Source organism: Gastrolobium bilobum, unplaced genomic scaffold (genome assembly GCF_033153095.1).
Source record: "Gastrolobium bilobum isolate Gb01-03AN ecotype WA unplaced genomic scaffold, APGP_CSIRO_Gbil_v1 utg1863, whole genome shotgun sequence".
NCBI classification, from domain to species: domain Eukaryota; kingdom Viridiplantae; phylum Streptophyta; class Magnoliopsida; order Fabales; family Fabaceae; genus Gastrolobium; species Gastrolobium bilobum.
In genome coordinates this window covers 297,048-313,694 of record NW_026898976.1, presented here as the reverse complement: position 1 = coordinate 313,694, position 16,647 = coordinate 297,048, and the positions used below count along the sequence as shown (strand labels likewise).

The 16,647-nt window shown below is 34.0% G+C and overlaps 1 protein-coding gene across 1 annotated transcript; it reads right to left on the bottom strand.

Annotated features, from left to right (window-relative positions):
• Positions 1-4,801: 4,801 nt before the first annotated feature.
• Positions 4,802-16,360, bottom strand: LOC133286000 (uncharacterized). Its single transcript, XM_061483332.1, has 15 exons — positions 16,101-16,360; positions 15,473-15,600; positions 15,139-15,210; positions 14,950-15,063; positions 11,733-11,801; positions 11,580-11,636; positions 9,925-9,978; positions 9,786-9,848; positions 9,570-9,632; positions 9,139-9,303; positions 8,909-9,064; positions 6,638-6,718; positions 6,476-6,537; positions 6,213-6,343; positions 4,802-5,151 (listed from the first exon to the last, which is right to left on the bottom strand). The coding sequence occupies exons 1-14, from the start codon at positions 16,261-16,263 to the stop codon at positions 6,262-6,264; spliced, it is 1,329 nt and encodes a 442-aa protein (XP_061339316.1). The 5' UTR covers positions 16,264-16,360; the 3' UTR covers positions 4,802-5,151; positions 6,213-6,261.
• Between the last annotated feature and the right edge of the window lie 287 nt (positions 16,361-16,647).

The window sequence follows — 16,647 nt, the reverse complement described above, 5'->3', positions numbered from 1 at the left end:
AGTAGACCCACAAGCGATGAAAATGCAAAATAATGTAAAAAAAAAAAAAAAAAGTTGCTCTTTCAGTTAGAATAAGCTCACCCATTGTTTTCTGATATCGTTTTTTTATTTTTGGTGGATTGATATCGTTTTAAGATGGTAAGAGACTGTCTAAACATATATATTTATAAAAACATCGAAATTATTATCATTTTAATAAATATATATATTTTAAAGGGAAAGGCATGAAAAAATATAGGCATAATATCCTATTCCTATTTTAAAATAAATTATTGTCAATTTAAAATTAAAAATTATTTTATGAATATGTATAATATCGGTAAGTTATATATATTTTAATCATGACATTTTAAATTGATAAATAAATTATAGGTAAGTGAAGAATTAGTGCAACTCTTTAATATTATTAATAAAAGTTTATCATATTAAATATTTATTATATATTCAAAAATAAAAAATGTATATAACATGAATAATTCACACATATTGTAGAGATCTATTATTCTACGTAATTAGCTAGACTTGTGTTTAGTGATTGTACACGAGCAACTATAGCCCCGAGTATTGAGTACTGGATACCATCGAATAAGTAGGGAATGAATTGTTAAAATATCATATATGTGATGTGAAATTTTTGTATATATATTTTTCTTCGTTAATGATATAATTAACCCTCTCTATTTAATACGTGTAAAGAGAAAATTAAATACAAAAATTTCAAATAATTAGATCATGTAAAATTTTACCCTGAGAAGATTCATTCCCATTTTTCCATCTATTGTTTTACACACGAAAACTAATGAAATAGTGGTGAAAAGCTGTCACTTAAAGAACTTAATTTCAAGACCATTTTTAAGAAATAAACACTGACCGACATCAATTACACTGTAGCCAGTGCGATGCGCGCAGCTGGTTCAACGGTTCAAAAATCAGGTTTTAAATTGCTGATGTAATATGTTTGATTGGATTGGCCAATTAACCAATTTACACTTAAACTAGCTCCAGGGACAGTGACCAAAATGTCACGCTTTAGCAAAAAAATTACTAGAATACCATGCGAACAATAAAATTTTCCAAACTGACACGCGTCATAATTCGCTACACAGTGTAGCGAATTATGTATGCAAGTAATTCGCTACGTGGCAGAATGCACAGAACCAAAAAGTGTCATGTGTCATAATGTTAAAATTCGCTACATAGGATAGCGAATTTCAACAATTTTGACACATGACAATTTTTGGTTCTGACGTGACATATTTCGCTACACAGTATAGCGAATTATGCCGCGTGGCAGTTTGGAAAATTTTACTGTTCACGTAGTATTCTGATAATTTTTTTGTCAAAACGTGACAAAATGATCACTCTCCCACCAACTAGTCCCTATTTCAGGACTACTAAATTATTTGGTTGCTTGTACCCTCTGGCTTGCTGGTGAAATTTTTATCATCTTTAAGGATGCTCGCTCCTCTTGGTCTGGGTGCTTTGTTGGCCCATGACTCTTGGGGCCTTGCCCCTCCATTGCACTATAAAAAATAAAAAATAAGAAGATTATTTTGTTGCTCTTAAACCGCCACCAATTCTTATGGTGGAACTCTTTTATTAGATAATATAAAATCTGACTTGTTACTCATACAATTTTTTTTTTTAAATTCTATCATGATCGTAATTATTCTTTTGGGGAAAGTCAGATTTTCTAATATCCCTACAATTTAAATAAGGAAAAAGGTCGGGGCGAGGGATTAGTCTCATGGCTGTGAGAATATCAGAATGTAATCCAAAAAAAAAATTAAGAAAAAAGGTGTGGTGTAAATCTAGAGAAAAAGATTTGTCCTTTAGAAAGATATTACTTTTAAATTTTAATACTATGTATTATAAGTAGTATGTAGTTATAATATGAAAAAAAAAAAAAAAATCTCTTCTCAGTCATTTCAACTGACATGTAAAGTGTAAAAAAGTAAATTTTTATATTATAACTATGTACTACTCATAATATATAGTATTAAAAATTAAAAGAATATAATTAAGTCCTTTTAAACTACACACAGTAAACCCATAAACTCAAACCCCTACTCTTTGGCAGTTTATTCATATGGGATTTATATGGCTAGTTGAGCCAACCCTCGGATTGTTACTCATACAAAATTGTTGCTTTAAGATATTTTTACTTTCCGCGGAAGTTATAAGGGAAAAAATAACGTACTCATGGACAAATTTTGTTTGTTTTTTGTTTTTAGAAACTTTAGTTTTAGCGTCGTGGACATAGCTCGTTCTAGAGACATTCTTGGTAATAGGCAGTATTATGCAGCAATTAAATGACCTTCCGGGCGATATTAGGAACAGGCAGCCATAAGTCGAAAAGGTTCTAAGGTACACATGGCCCACCAAGGTGTCATAGATTCTGTCAATACGGTAACAATCACATGGAGAAGGAGAACCCTATCTATGCTCAATCCGAAATTTTTTAATATGTTCCAAGATTATTGTGATTCTTTCATTCAAAATTTGATAAGTATATTAAATTTTTTCTTTCTTTTTTCTCTCTCTTCAATCTTTTCTCTCTTTCTCTCACCTCAGTCTCATTCAATTTATTTTGCTCGCAAACCCCAGTAACTTCACTCGCTCAATCCAAGTCTTGTGCATAGTGTAAATAGTTGAGACGTAGGACCACAGTACCAACCTACTGGCATAATATATTTAATAAAATAGAAAACCTTATAAAAAGTCTATTTAGAACCCATATAATTTTATAGTAGTCATATATTATATTATTTATTTTAATTATATATTAAATAAATATTTAAAAATTATAATTAATAAAATAATATTATTTTATTTATTTTTTCTAATTCCTGATAGGTATTGAAAATTTGATAAGCTTAAATAGATGAGAGATTTAGGCCAATCTTTATTTTTTTTTAACATAGATCAGACCACACCTATAATCCTATATTTTAGTTTACATTAGGTTAACTCAAAATATTTTACATATATTTAATTTATTTATACCAAAACTGACCCAAACTATTTACACTCAGTGAAAAAAAAATTACTCATGTTCTAGTACTGAATCAGTAATGACCTTTGAAGTTTCTTTCCAAACTGTCTAATATTGAAAGATGAACATTAAAAGGTAAGTTTCATGAGGTGACGTGCACGAGCGGGTTTGCCCAAACCAGTCTTTCAACGCGCCTGCTAAGCAACTAACCTCATGGTAGAATTGAAGAAAGGAGAGGTGAATGGATAATCTAGAGTAAATATCTTTTTGAGTCTCCAACAAAAAATACAGTTCCCATTTTAATTCTTTACAAAAATAAATTAGTCAGTTAGTCTCTAATAAATTTAAAGTGGATCCATATTATTCTTTTTGAGGGACTAATATGGTTCCTTTTTGAATTTGGGAGGGACTACAATTTCAACTAAATAGGTCCACTTTGAATTTGTTAGGAACTAACTGACTAGTTTATTTTTGTAAGAGACTAAAATGAAGACCGTGTTTTTTGTTAAGGACCAAAAAGAATATTTACTCCGTAATCTAATTATCAAAGGAAAGCGCATCAACATGTTCAGCTGACCATAGCCAATATTTCTATGTTCGCCCACACAAAATGGTTGCTTATCTTTTCCCCCCTAGATATCAGCAAACAAATTAGGACCACCAAAATAAATAAATAAAGTTGTAAGTTGTTGGTCAAATAAAATATATTACAGTTTGATCACCAAAATATATATATATAGAGAGAGAGAAAATACTTTCTTATGTTGATGGAGAAAGTATTTCTCATGTCACTCATACATCGATATGTGTGCATTGTTTTTTTATTTTTATTTTTATTTTTATTTCTTAATGGTGGAACCTACCTTAAACATGTGTGTGTAGGAAAATTTCTTTTCTCATGTGAAAGGAGAAAAACAAAGCCCATATATATATTACAGTTTACCGAAGGGTAGCTCAAGAAAGGTTCTCTTTTCTTTATTTTTTTGGTAACAAAAAGTTTAAAAAAAGTTAGACACCAATATTCCACGGACCCAGAGTTTTTTCCTTTTTTTTTTTGATAAATATTACCAACCAATTTTCAATCTTCTTCAGAGACCGATTTAGTATGAGACATTCAGTAAAATGGTAAAATCAATAAGATTGAAGGATGAACTTTAAAAGATAAGAGAGATAAGTCATTTACTCAAATTTTGTGAAATCATTCTGCAGTTAAATGAGGAAACATGTAAAAAAACAAAGATAGATGTGCACTTATTTTCTGTTTATATATTATTCCAAAAGAATTCGCTCAAGGAAAAAAAATTTGAAAAATGAAAACAGAGGATACAACATACAGTTATTTTATTTAAATTAACCCAACCTAATTTTTGAACTGAACCATACTACTGATCTTCATTTTTTCCTCACTAAAATCAAATTGAATCATATAATTAAGAAACGAAACTAAACCAGCGGTTTATCGTTTTTCTAAAGGGAAATACTACTCTCATTTTACATGAGATAGTTATCTCATGTTGTCTCACATCAAAAATATCACCCACTTTTTTTCTTTTTTCTTTTTTATCTTTTAATGATGGGTCCCACATGATTTCTCTCTGTGCTCTCTCATGTAAAATGAGAGTAGCATTCCTCATTTCTAAAACATCGGAAAATCAGTAAAGACATCCCTCACGTAACAATAAGTCACCAAATTAGTTTTGCTATATTATGGATAAACATATACGAACAGAACTATAACGCGATTTTCAAAGCATAGTTCAAGAAACCCAAACAGAACAGAAAAACGTGAAACAATTATTTCCCTCGAAGAATAACCCATGAATTGATTTCTTTTAATAATATAACTTGTAGTTCCACAGACACCAGCAATGGGCAGAACTAGCTCTGATTCTAATAAACATACATGAAGTGGAAACATTTTTACTATGTCAAGAATTTAAAAGGGAAAAAAAAAACCACATAAAAGAGGGAGTCCGAGGTCTAATAACAAATATAACACAGCCATAATACATGAATACCTAAACATATGGTGCCCCCAACCCTACAGTGAAACATCCTTAAGTAACCTCACCCAAAAAAGAGAAGCAAAATATACAAACCCCACAGGAAGGGAAAGATATAGCTTCCAATATACCCATGCGAACAGGAAAAACCATCTGCAAAACACAAACAGTGTGTTTTCAGCATTATATTGAACTATAATTAGCGAACAAAGAGACGTACAAAGCTCAACTGCATAATAAAACAGTAAACCTGTTAACTACATAAGCTCTATTGCAGCATTATTTTGGAAACTGTTTGATACTGGGATTGAACCACCACTTTAACCTACCCTCCCTCTCGCCACAATAGGTCTTAGAACTCCTTTGTAACCCCAAAATAAAAATAAAAATAAAAAACTAATATCCTAAGGAAGGCAGTCTTCTCTTCTACAATGATGTATCCACTAATGTGAAACAAAAAAAACGATAGTCATACATAAATTGGTTTTACTCTTCCAAATGTAATCACATAAATTGACAAAAACCTAGGTATATTCACTACAATAAATTACGCATGCTATGGCACTTAATGTTCTACCCTTATCTTCAAGAACAATAGTATTATACGCCAGCGACTTTTTAAAACTTCACAAAATATAACAGAACAAAATTGGGGAGGAAAAGGTGATACTCATGTTCTTAATGTTAAGAGCCAGGAGAAATATAAACCCCTGCAGACCATAGGGCCGCAATGGGGTGGTATACTCGACTACCGTTAAGATTGCAAGGGGCACCAGGTTTTCGGCTTAAAAGAAGCTTCTTTCCAAACTCATTATTTAGTGAATTACAGGTCCAATTTTTGTTTTCCTCTGAGAAACATGTTTCATTCAAAAATGGGGTTTGTTGCATTTAAGAACAAACAAGGCATTTTGAGGATGTTCAGCTCAACACCAAATTTTTTTTCTCCTTTAGCTCTCTCTCTCTCTCTACATGGTGTAAATGATGTAAATCAAATTTTTCTCACTGAAACGAAAACCAAGGAGTTTATTATATTAACATTTAAAAAGTAAATCCTACCAGAGAAGCACAATAAGTGACACGAGGTTATACTTTAAAGATATCAAATCATGCTTTGCATCATGTATGCCACATATAATAATATAAGATGAAACCAAGCTTCAGTCTTCATATCCATAATAATAAAGGCATCCTGATTCAATAATAGAACAGCATACCTAAATTTCTCTCCCAAAAGACACAAAACAGGAACCAACTTCAAGTTATCTACTTGTCTGGATGCCCCCGTTTAGCTTTTCGACGAGCATGGTGGGTGTTTCCATTTCGAACAGGTTTATTCACCTTTTTGCTGCAGCGGACAATAAAAATGTCTGTAACTAGAAGTTCTATTTAAAAAAAATATAAAAATCTAAATATCCAAGACGACATACAGATTAACAAAAAGAAAATCAGCATATGGATTAAGACATTTAAGACTAACCAGAAAACGGCAGAAAAAGTTCTAGCCAGTAAAATAATAGGTAAGGCCAAAATGGCAGACGCCTGTAAAAGTGAAAATGGACAAAATATTTGTCAAATCACCTAATCACTATGTCAATTTCAGTGATAATAGTCAGGATATAGAAAATCATTTGATGCATACCACAAACCATTCAAACTCTTTAATAGCAAGAGGCCTAGTGAGCTCGTGCTTTCTCAGTGTCTCCTGGACAGTAGCTTGGACCTTGACGACAAAAGAAAATTCAACACTCAAAACAAATTTATTTCCTTCTAATATCAATACCATGCCCTAACTTTCAGCATTTCTTGATTAAACAATAACGAAAATATTTGATAAAAGTCTCTTTAATAGTGTAGCATCAAAGGAAAAAGTGATTCCCGAACCTGGAACTAACATGAATTTCAGTGAATCAGCAGTCCCAAAAATAAAATCCTAGTTTCACATATAACAATATGATAAACAAAGTGGAACTTAAGACGCACTTTTATTAAAATATCTAGGAGATATCGTATAATTTCTTAAAATAAGTTTAGAGTATCTTACATGATCTCTTTGCATTGGTTTCAATATATCTTTATATTTCATGATTTGTATTCTAGTGTTATTTAGTCTCTATTAACTCCTATACTTACAAGGGCGAGTCTTGAGGCAGCAATAAGGTTACTCCTTGAGACTGCCAGGTCATGGGTTTGAGTCTAAGTAACAGCTTCTCTGTAAAAAATGCAATGGTAAAACTGCGCATACAATTAACCCTTACCCCTACCCTGGCAAGTTGGGGAGCCTTATGCATCGGGATTTGCCTTTTATCTCCTTTACTTCCTCCCCTCCATACTTAAATCCCTATAATTCCAACATGGTGTCATAGCAGTAAGTACCATTCTCCACAAACTGTTCGTCACTAATCCGCTACCGAGTTCCCTCTAAAGTTAGAAACTCTACTTCATTTTCATGACTATCAGTTAACTTTTCTGGTGTCGTGTGTCCTTCTAGCAGTCTCACAAATCTTCTCCAGCCAATGCCGCCGCCAGTCGTTGTTCTCTATTTGACGGGTCGTCTTTCCAACAACTTCTCTCACTTGTCCCCAACTGCCCAATATTGTGTGATCCTATCTATCTCCCAGGTCTCCTCAAGCCATTGTCTCTATCACCTGCTGTCGTTGAAAAATTTTCCAACAAACTTTCCGGCATGATCCGAAAATCTTGAGCAACCATCCCCGGCAGCCCATAGTGAGCCACCATCTGACGTGCCGACACACGCCAACTCTATCCTTTGTGACGATTTGCTTCTTCCACTGCCGCACATGGTGACGCATGCAGCTCTGTTTCTAGCCGCGCACTGTCGATCTAGTTCCATCATCTAGCCCTATCGCCGACACACGCCAACTCTATCCTTTGTGACGCTTTGCTTCTTCCACTGCTCACGTCTCTATCCTACATTATTCATTGCACTGTTTGTGGTGGTCATTCACTAGTGTTTTGCTGCTTGGTGTTTGTTCCTTGCCACCTTACATTGGTTTGCAACTACTGATTTGTCCCAATTGCATAATGGCCCCATCGATCCTTGTCCCGGATGCAACTTAGCCTCGCCGGATTATGCCCAAATGCAGTCTGGCAATGTCCACATTGTAGTCTAGCCTCGTCGCTCTTTGTCCCAAATATAGCATTGACAGACGTAGCATTGCCCCGTTTGTCTATATCCCAAATATGCAATCTGACTCGATCTTTCTCCCAAATTATATTGTTTGGTTTTTCGTTTTTAAAGGGTTCATTTGTAACAAGCTTAAAGCTCAAGGAGGAATGTTAGAATATCTAGAAGATACCGTATAATATCTTAAAATAAGTTTAGAGTATCTTAGATGACCTCTTGGGATTAGTTTCCATATTTCCTTATATTTCATGATTTGTTTCATTATTTTAGGAGTCTATTATTAGTAGTTTAGTATTTTGTAGTATAGATATCTATTATCGCCTTTTCTTCCTTCCCTCTATACCTATATTCCTATAATTTCAATAATTTTTAACCAATTCTACCTTCACCAACATCAAATTATGGTCTCCAAACTCCAAAGTAAGAAGTTCTACCATGTAGCAGTCAATAAAACAGCATATCATGAGCAGAAGCCCAGAATGCTCCCCAAAATGAATAAATACATAAATATGGTGTGCAACAATATCAACTTGGCTTTGACTATATTTCTTTTTTCTTTGGACTAATTGTAGTGATGGCCAGCTTTAACTTTCAAAAGACAGACTGAAAACCAAAGTTTATATTTCAATTATCTGATATACAGATACAGTATGCAATAGGCAATACATGTAAAGTTTGATACAAGTATTGATTTCAGCAAAAAATAATGGCAATACAAAAGGATTTGCAGAATTTTTCCATAGCTTTACAAAAGAAGCATGAAACCTGGCCATGATATGTAGTGGCTGATTCCAAGAACTTCCCATAAGCATGAACAGCCTTCTTTGTGTAGGGCTTCAAAACCACTTGTACTTTATCAACATGTGGTTTAGCTGCAATAGCAACCTGATCAATGTATGGCTTGCTAAATTTTCTAGCTTCCTGCCAACCATAGACAATACTTTAAGAAACACATCAGCAGGGCAAACACACCATAAGGATGACGTAGCATATACCTGATAATAAGGATCTACAAATTCTTTGGCCTTGCTTAAGTGGGGAGCAATTGCATTCTTGGATGCCTCGTAAACTTCAACAGTCTTCGTAGACAATAATTGCATGTGAGGTTCAGCATTTGTTTTCACCGTAGACCACTGTTCTTTCACAGCTGGGATCAATTTCTTCGAGTGAAAACCAAGAAAGAGTGAGAAAGAATGTAATTTAATTTGCCTGGGTATTTAACAAACCAAGAGATTCTTACAAACAAGGAAACCCACAAATGGATACCAAATTATCAGGATTAGGCTAAATCAAACATTACGTAGTAAATCCATATAGGGCATGGCACTTTAAAATTGCATGCCTTTAGGTCATCATTCCCACATCAAAAGAAGCATCTCCAAATATAACAGATCAAAAATCCGAAAGATATAAATGGAGGGCTTACAGTTTTAATTGTTTCCACATGAGGTTCAGCCCACTTCCCCGCTTGTGCCGTTTTCTCTACGGCCTACAAGAATAAATAGGAAAGACATTAAAAGAAAAGTAGGACTTGTTGTAGAGATGAAGAAAAATATTAAACCTGGGATCTATAAATAATTAAAATGTTAGAAAAATAACAGATCAAAAAGACTGATAGCCAAAATAAAAACCTAAATAGTACCTTCTGAGTAATCCCTTCCCAAGCAGGTTTCCCATGTTTATTCCAATGAGTCTCAACAAAAGACTACCAAATAAAATTATCAGAACTTGTGAAGAAAGCTATTCTAACAAACATCACTAGGGATACAATATAAACTCACCTTACTACGACTATAGTGTACATCAAGCCAACATGGAAGCCAAGCAGAATGAGCCTGATCATTAACAACAGAATGATCAATTAAATACACAAGATTATAATTGTTCATATAATCACAATTTCATAAGAGAATGAAATAATTTTAGAAATCTTTCATTAGTATTGTAGCTATAGGTAGCTGCTGCTTACAAATACCGTGTTTCAGATTAGGTTTAATCAGTAAGTAGTAACCACTTGATCGATTAGAAATAGTTTTACCAATCATTCCTTTCTGGTAATTTTCCTCACAATATAACCACTTGATCAAGAGCCCAAACATATGATTCTCATTATCTCCATACATTAGTAATCAATCATTAAATTTTCAAGTTGATATTATACTCCCTTCTCAATAACCACCACAAAAATCACCTAAACTCTTCAGGCTCTTAAATACCGCACTTAATCCTTCATCACTTTCTAATCCCATATTCCTAATATTAAATACTTCGTACAAGTTAAATTTCCCCCAAAATAAATCCAGAAATTACTACAACAGACAAGAATGGTTCAAGCAGTAAGTAGTCATCTGTCATCTATGTCACTGCCATGGTTGTTAAAATCTCATTTCAAAACCTAAAATTCTACAACTTTACAATTTGAAAACTAAAAAACTTGTTAGGTGAAACATAAAAAATAAATCTGGTAAAATCATTCCAGAATGTATTTCAAAACATTAAATTGCAAAAACCCAATTTCACTAACGATTTTACATTTCCACATTTACAGGAACTTGGGCTGCGTTTTTCTAAGTTATGAATCTTAAACTGGATTTGAAAAGGCCCAAACTGGTTTGGCAATTCTTTAAAGCAACATCAAAATCTGTGATACAAGTTCAAGTCTTCTTACAATCTCTCACCCTTGCTGTCAATGTGTCTGACTCTGAAATTTTAAGGTTGTGTTGAGTTCCAAGCTAGTTTGAGTTTGAGGGTCTCACATTAATTTGAGCTTTGTTTGGTCCCTTGCTAGCATTTGCTGTGTTTTGGATTAAAATTTTGGGATGTCAAGTGGTACTGGTATTAGTAGTTCTCTCCAATCTACCCAAAATCAAAAGATCAAATGGAGTATGAGTTATTATAGCTTTCAGTTACTATATTATGAAATATGAACTTATGGACTCTTTGTTAATTAAGTACTTAAATTAAGTTGGAATTATATATATTTTTAAAAATAATATTTCATATAGTATGTATCATGTACACTTTTACATTTTGCTGTCACTTGACCCTCCAGTGTTTTTTTGGTGAAAGAAAACTCATTTTTGCGAACCTTGACCACTGCCACCATGTTTATCACAGACTGGGCCTAAAAGCACCACACTAAGGACTGAGTGATGCCATCCGATAAGTAATGATTTATTTTCTTGCAATTTTTGTCATGATGTTGACATTTCCAAAAACAACCGACATTAGAGCTACCTAGGTGAACTATTCACACTCATGCAAGGTTTCCAGCATCTATCTATATGAACAAAAATATGACAGGAGTTTCAGATTGAAGGCACACAGCTGGTAATTAAGCTGGACTACTTTGGATTTGGAGGATTTCAACTGGCCATCAAAATTTACATACATGTAAGAAATACAACATGGTTTAGGTAGTCAACTTAATTATTACCTCCGTCAGCTCTCTTGCTTTGGAAGTCGCCTCAAACTTCGCCTTCATCATTTCTTCCTAAACAAGAACATTAAGCGAAAAACATGAGACTTCCATCAAAATCATCACCAAGCATCCTACACAACAGACAAGAAAATCTATGCACTCACATACCTCAGCAACTTTAAGAGCACGTTCAGTTTTACGAATTTTTTTCTTCTGTTCCTCATTTATCTTTTGAATCTGTGGAGAATGCACTACTCAAGTCACCATATCATCCTCAAAGAGATTATGTTTTTAAAATCAGAAATTTAAATTGGCATTAGTAAAGGACTCCAGGTAACTACTTTTGAAAAATAAACAATAACATCTTGATTTTAATTTTAATTTTGTAAGTAATTGGGCTCAATAGCAGTAATGATATATTTTCATTGATCTATAATGAAAGTAGGATCATCCTAAAGACAACAGAAATAGATATTGTACCTACCAACGAAACAATAACAGCTAATGATAATGCTGTAGTAATATGCAATACAGAAGAAGAGGGTGGCATGTAAAGCCATTTCTAACCCGAAAACATGCACCAGTCATAAAAAGAATAGTAAATTCAAGATATGCACCAATAAAAAACTCCAAGGTGCTACTGAGTTATGAAGTATTCTAAGCATAGTTGTCAGCAGCAGTTAGCGGCCGGTAGCGGCCGACCCCGAAAATGGTATAGCGGTGTAGCGGGTAGCGGTATTGCCGCTACGGTGAAGTATTAATTCCACATATATTATACTAACAGTCAAGAAACAAGGCAATACCGCTTTTTGTATTAATTCTCAAACATAAGAAGTCACACAAAATCAAACACATAATTCTACAATCAATGTCAAATACAAGGAACACAAAGGAAGGATCCAAAACTAAACACAAATGAACAATAAAATTGTCAAATAGTCAAGTACAAGAAGTGAACTAATGAAGAAAATCATCATCATCTCCGGATTCTCCATCAAATTCCAACATGGGAATGGTGTAGCGGTGCAGCGGGTAGCGATATTGCCGCTACGGCCAATGTCGCGTAGCGTCGCGATTTGTAGCGGCCGACCGCCACTACCCGCTACGGTAGCTGTTTAGCGGCGCTACGGGACGCTATTGACAACCTAGATTCTAAGACCTACAGAAGAATGCAACAAAAGCAAATCCATGGAAGAAATCTTTATTTTTATATGCCACCAATGTATGTCCATAATTCACCTAAAATGTGGTTGCAATAGCCATTGTTAGAGAAATATAAAAACCATTAATGCAATCTCACCCAATAGCTTAAAAACATTTGGGTTGAATTGGTTCTTTATATGGTATAAGAGCCAACATGACTAAGTGGTCATGAGTTCAATTCTCACCACCCCTATTCTATTAATAAAAATAATTAAATATTATGGAGTATCATAGCATAGGTAGGCTGAGCCTGATGCATCATCCACTCTTCAAGCCCAATGGGCTCTCGTGTGAATGGACGTATTAAAGAAATATAAAAACCATTAATGTAGCTTCATCCAATAGCTTAAACATTTAGGTTGAATTGGTTCTTTGCAGCCATAAACTCACACAAACCATAATACCATATTACAATGCAGCAAGGACATAAACCCAAGAATGACCAGACCAACTAGAGTGGACCTCCACTCAGTGTTTTAAAACTCCGACCAGTCATCGACTCGGTCGAGGTACTGAGTTACCAGGTCATTGGTTCAACCGGATTTACTGTTCACATATTAAAAAAATATAAATATATTACTTATACTACAAATTCACATAAGAAAATTATCGATGAGCTTCAAAAAATAAATTGGTTCTCAATGATAGCAAATATTATATACTTCTAGGCTTCTAGCTCTAGACCATATCCTAACATTGGATTAAAATTGCAATGTAAGCTAAATGCACCTTTTGTGCCTTGACATCACACAGATAAATTAAATTATGATAACAAAAGGTAGCATAAATATACACTAAGGAGAAAGTGTCCAACGTTGAAAAGAGACCATCGGTGTTTATCTCCACTTAACTTCGTGTAATCATTATAAGATGCAACTAAATTACACAAAAGAACTGCATTAATCCAAAATATCTTCTTATTTTCACCTTACTTTTTAATCATATTTACCACAAAATATGAGCATGATTTAGTTCAAGAGTTCTCAACAACCCAAAAAAAAAAGATTTACCAAAAAAAGGTCAACCGAGTCACCAAGTCGCCGAGTCTCGACCGGATCAACTGGTCCAAACCGAACTGACTGCAGAACCGGTCCAAATAGACGCTCGGATTGGGGAGCCCACCGGGCCACCGAGAAGAGCAATAATACAGAATGCACAATAATACAGAATACACCGGGCCACCAAATAGACTGCAGAACTGGTTTTTAAAACACTGCCACCACTACAACCTAGAAGAGCAACTATATAGAACAACTGTAGTTTTACTCATGTCTCATGATTCTTTACATAATCCATAATACTATGCTACAGAATGCACAATAAACTTCTGAATCACTAGATTCGATGATTCATTAAGACCATCAGCATGCCATCATGCCCTGTCATAGCCCGAATTAGTCATCATCAACTCGGCAATAATACCAATAGTTTATTACTATCACTAAACCATGTGGTGCCACCTATGTAAAAAACCCTTTTTTCCCGTCTTACAAGGTTTCCCAACACCGTTAGCATGTGAGACTAATCCTTGCTCGGGATACTAAGGCTGCCCCTCCATACAAGAGATCTCCCACAGGCTCAAATCCTAGTTTTGCATAAGTCCCTCAATTATCGAACTCAAGCTTGTTCCCCACTTGAGTCCTACTCTAAGTGAAAAACCCTAGCTACTTCAATGACGTTTTTAAGGAATAAATTTAACATATATGAAGTGGTAGTTCGAGTAGATAAGTAAAGGTGGACAGGACTACACATACAAAAAGTTAGTAACGAAGGATCTTTTGAGCATGGTGAATATTTCAGCAGATACCACCAAGAAAGGAGGGGAAAAGAGAGTAAGATGTTGAAAGCAAATAATAAATATTGAAAAAAAAAAGAGAAAGAAAGAAGAGGAAATGCCCTTCCATCATGAACATTGAACATGCCAAGATGCAGAGAGTATTCTTATAACAGAACAATTTTATCACTAGGCATGCCATTTTACAAAAATAAGTGAAATTAAAAGGAAAATATAAGTCGGCACAAGTATTTTTGAAAAAGAACAAATACACATAAAATTAATATTTTTGCAACAATGACTGTATGTATATATGTATGTGCGCATGTAAGTACTACTTCCAAAGACAACATACTTGGGATGTAATTAAAGCAGGATTTAAACAATCTAGCCAAATGTAAAACTTACATCCTCTAATTTTAAGTTCAAGTCTTGAATCTTTTTCTCTAACTCGGCTGTCCGTGTTTCCCAGTTCACTTTCTCTTTGTTTTGTGTTTCTAGTTCCCTTTTAAGCTTGTCCACCTGCATAAAGAACTTCAGAGTATGCACGAAAGAATTTTTATTATTTACATGATACATCCACTATTCATACATAACCTGATTTTGTAGTTCACCAGCATGTGCATGAGCCTTTACAACCTGCTCCTCGGCATCCAAAGACCCTTTTTTCTGAGAAGGAAAAATTATTTTCAAAGGTTATTAAAAATACAATCTAAAAGAAATAACAAATGACACTGAGTACATGATTCCAACTCTCTTAAATTTTCAGAAAGCTCCAAGAACAATAAAAGTATAGAAATGACATTTACTATCCTTAATCAAATTATATGAAGAAAAACAACAACCAATATTTCCTATGGAAAAAAAAAATGAAAACCAATAACATAATGAGGAAATTTTGTCAAACAGGTCTAGTCCCGTGTCACCTCACCTGGAGAGAAGCAACCTCATTCTGCAAGGACTGAACGGTACTCAATCTCTCTTGAATGATTTTTTCCTTTTCTGCTATTAATTCGTCCTTCTTCTTCACTTCTTGGGACTTTTCACTGATTTGAGATTCTTCAAAACAAAATTAAGCACGGCATGTATTAGACTTAAAAAGAAATCATCAAAAACCACCACAAGTCCAGATAAAAAGTAAATAAATAAACCAAAAAAGGAAATAAGAAAAAGAAGAAAAAAATGTGACTTGTATGAGTACATCGGTCCCTCCAATTACAAATGATTAGCCAATATGCGAAAAGGTGACTTGTATGGAGATCAATCAACAAATATCCACGTCTGACTCTGTCGCCGACAACATAACTAAACTCCACGAAATGATTTTTAAACACAACATTTTCCTCAGTAATTACAACTAATTGCAAATGCAAACACGACAAATACAACAACTCATAATTACAGCACGGTATTAAATAAAAAAAATATCAATCGTAAACTTGGTCATTTTACGTAACTGAACAGTGTAACTACTAAAATTAAAATCTAAGGAATCGAAAGGAAACAAACAAAATAACAAATAATAAGGACTTTGTTTTGCATAGAATAGGAAAACAAACCAAGAATTTGGATCTTAGAGTTGAGTTGATCTAATTGGATCTTGATAGCGGAGGAATCAGGTTGTTGAGCGTGTGCTTCGATGGAAACATCGGCTTCGGCACCAACGAGGGAGAAAATTAGGGTTACAAAAAGCGCAAAGACGAAAAGCTTCGGAGGCGCCATCGCAACGCAGATTTGCTTTGCCGCCAACAAAGCTTCGGAGAAAGAAAAGACGTTCGTTCTCCCCTATTCTCATATTTATAATACCATCGTCGTGTAAGCGAAGGGTACAAGGAAGGAAGATCTTTTTCTTTTCTTTTTTCCTTATCTTATTAATTTTTAAAATTGATCAATGACATTATGGATTTGCTTTAAAATCAGTGACTTTTTTCAAATGGAAAAAATGTTTATCGTTTTAAATAACACAACTTATATCATTTTACTCTTATAAAGAGGTGTGACTCACACTTTTATTTTATTTTTTGTCCATTCTCTCTTTCTCTTTATCTATCTCTTTCTTTCACTTAAAATGACATAATTTATATTCTTTAAAATGACACAAACTTT

Coding starts and splice junctions, on each gene's coding strand:
- LOC133286000 (XM_061483332.1), bottom strand. CDS start 16,263: ATGGCGCCTCCGAAGCTTTTCGTCTTTGCGCTTTTTGTAACCCTAATT. Junction 15,211..15,472: donor ATGAGGTTGCTTCTCTCCAG/GTGAGGTGACAC, acceptor TTTCCTTCTCAG/AAAAAAGGGTCTTTGGATGC. Junction 9,304..9,569: donor ATGTGGAAACAATTAAAACT/GTAAGCCCTCCA, acceptor TTTCACTCGAAG/AAATTGATCCCAGCTGTGAA.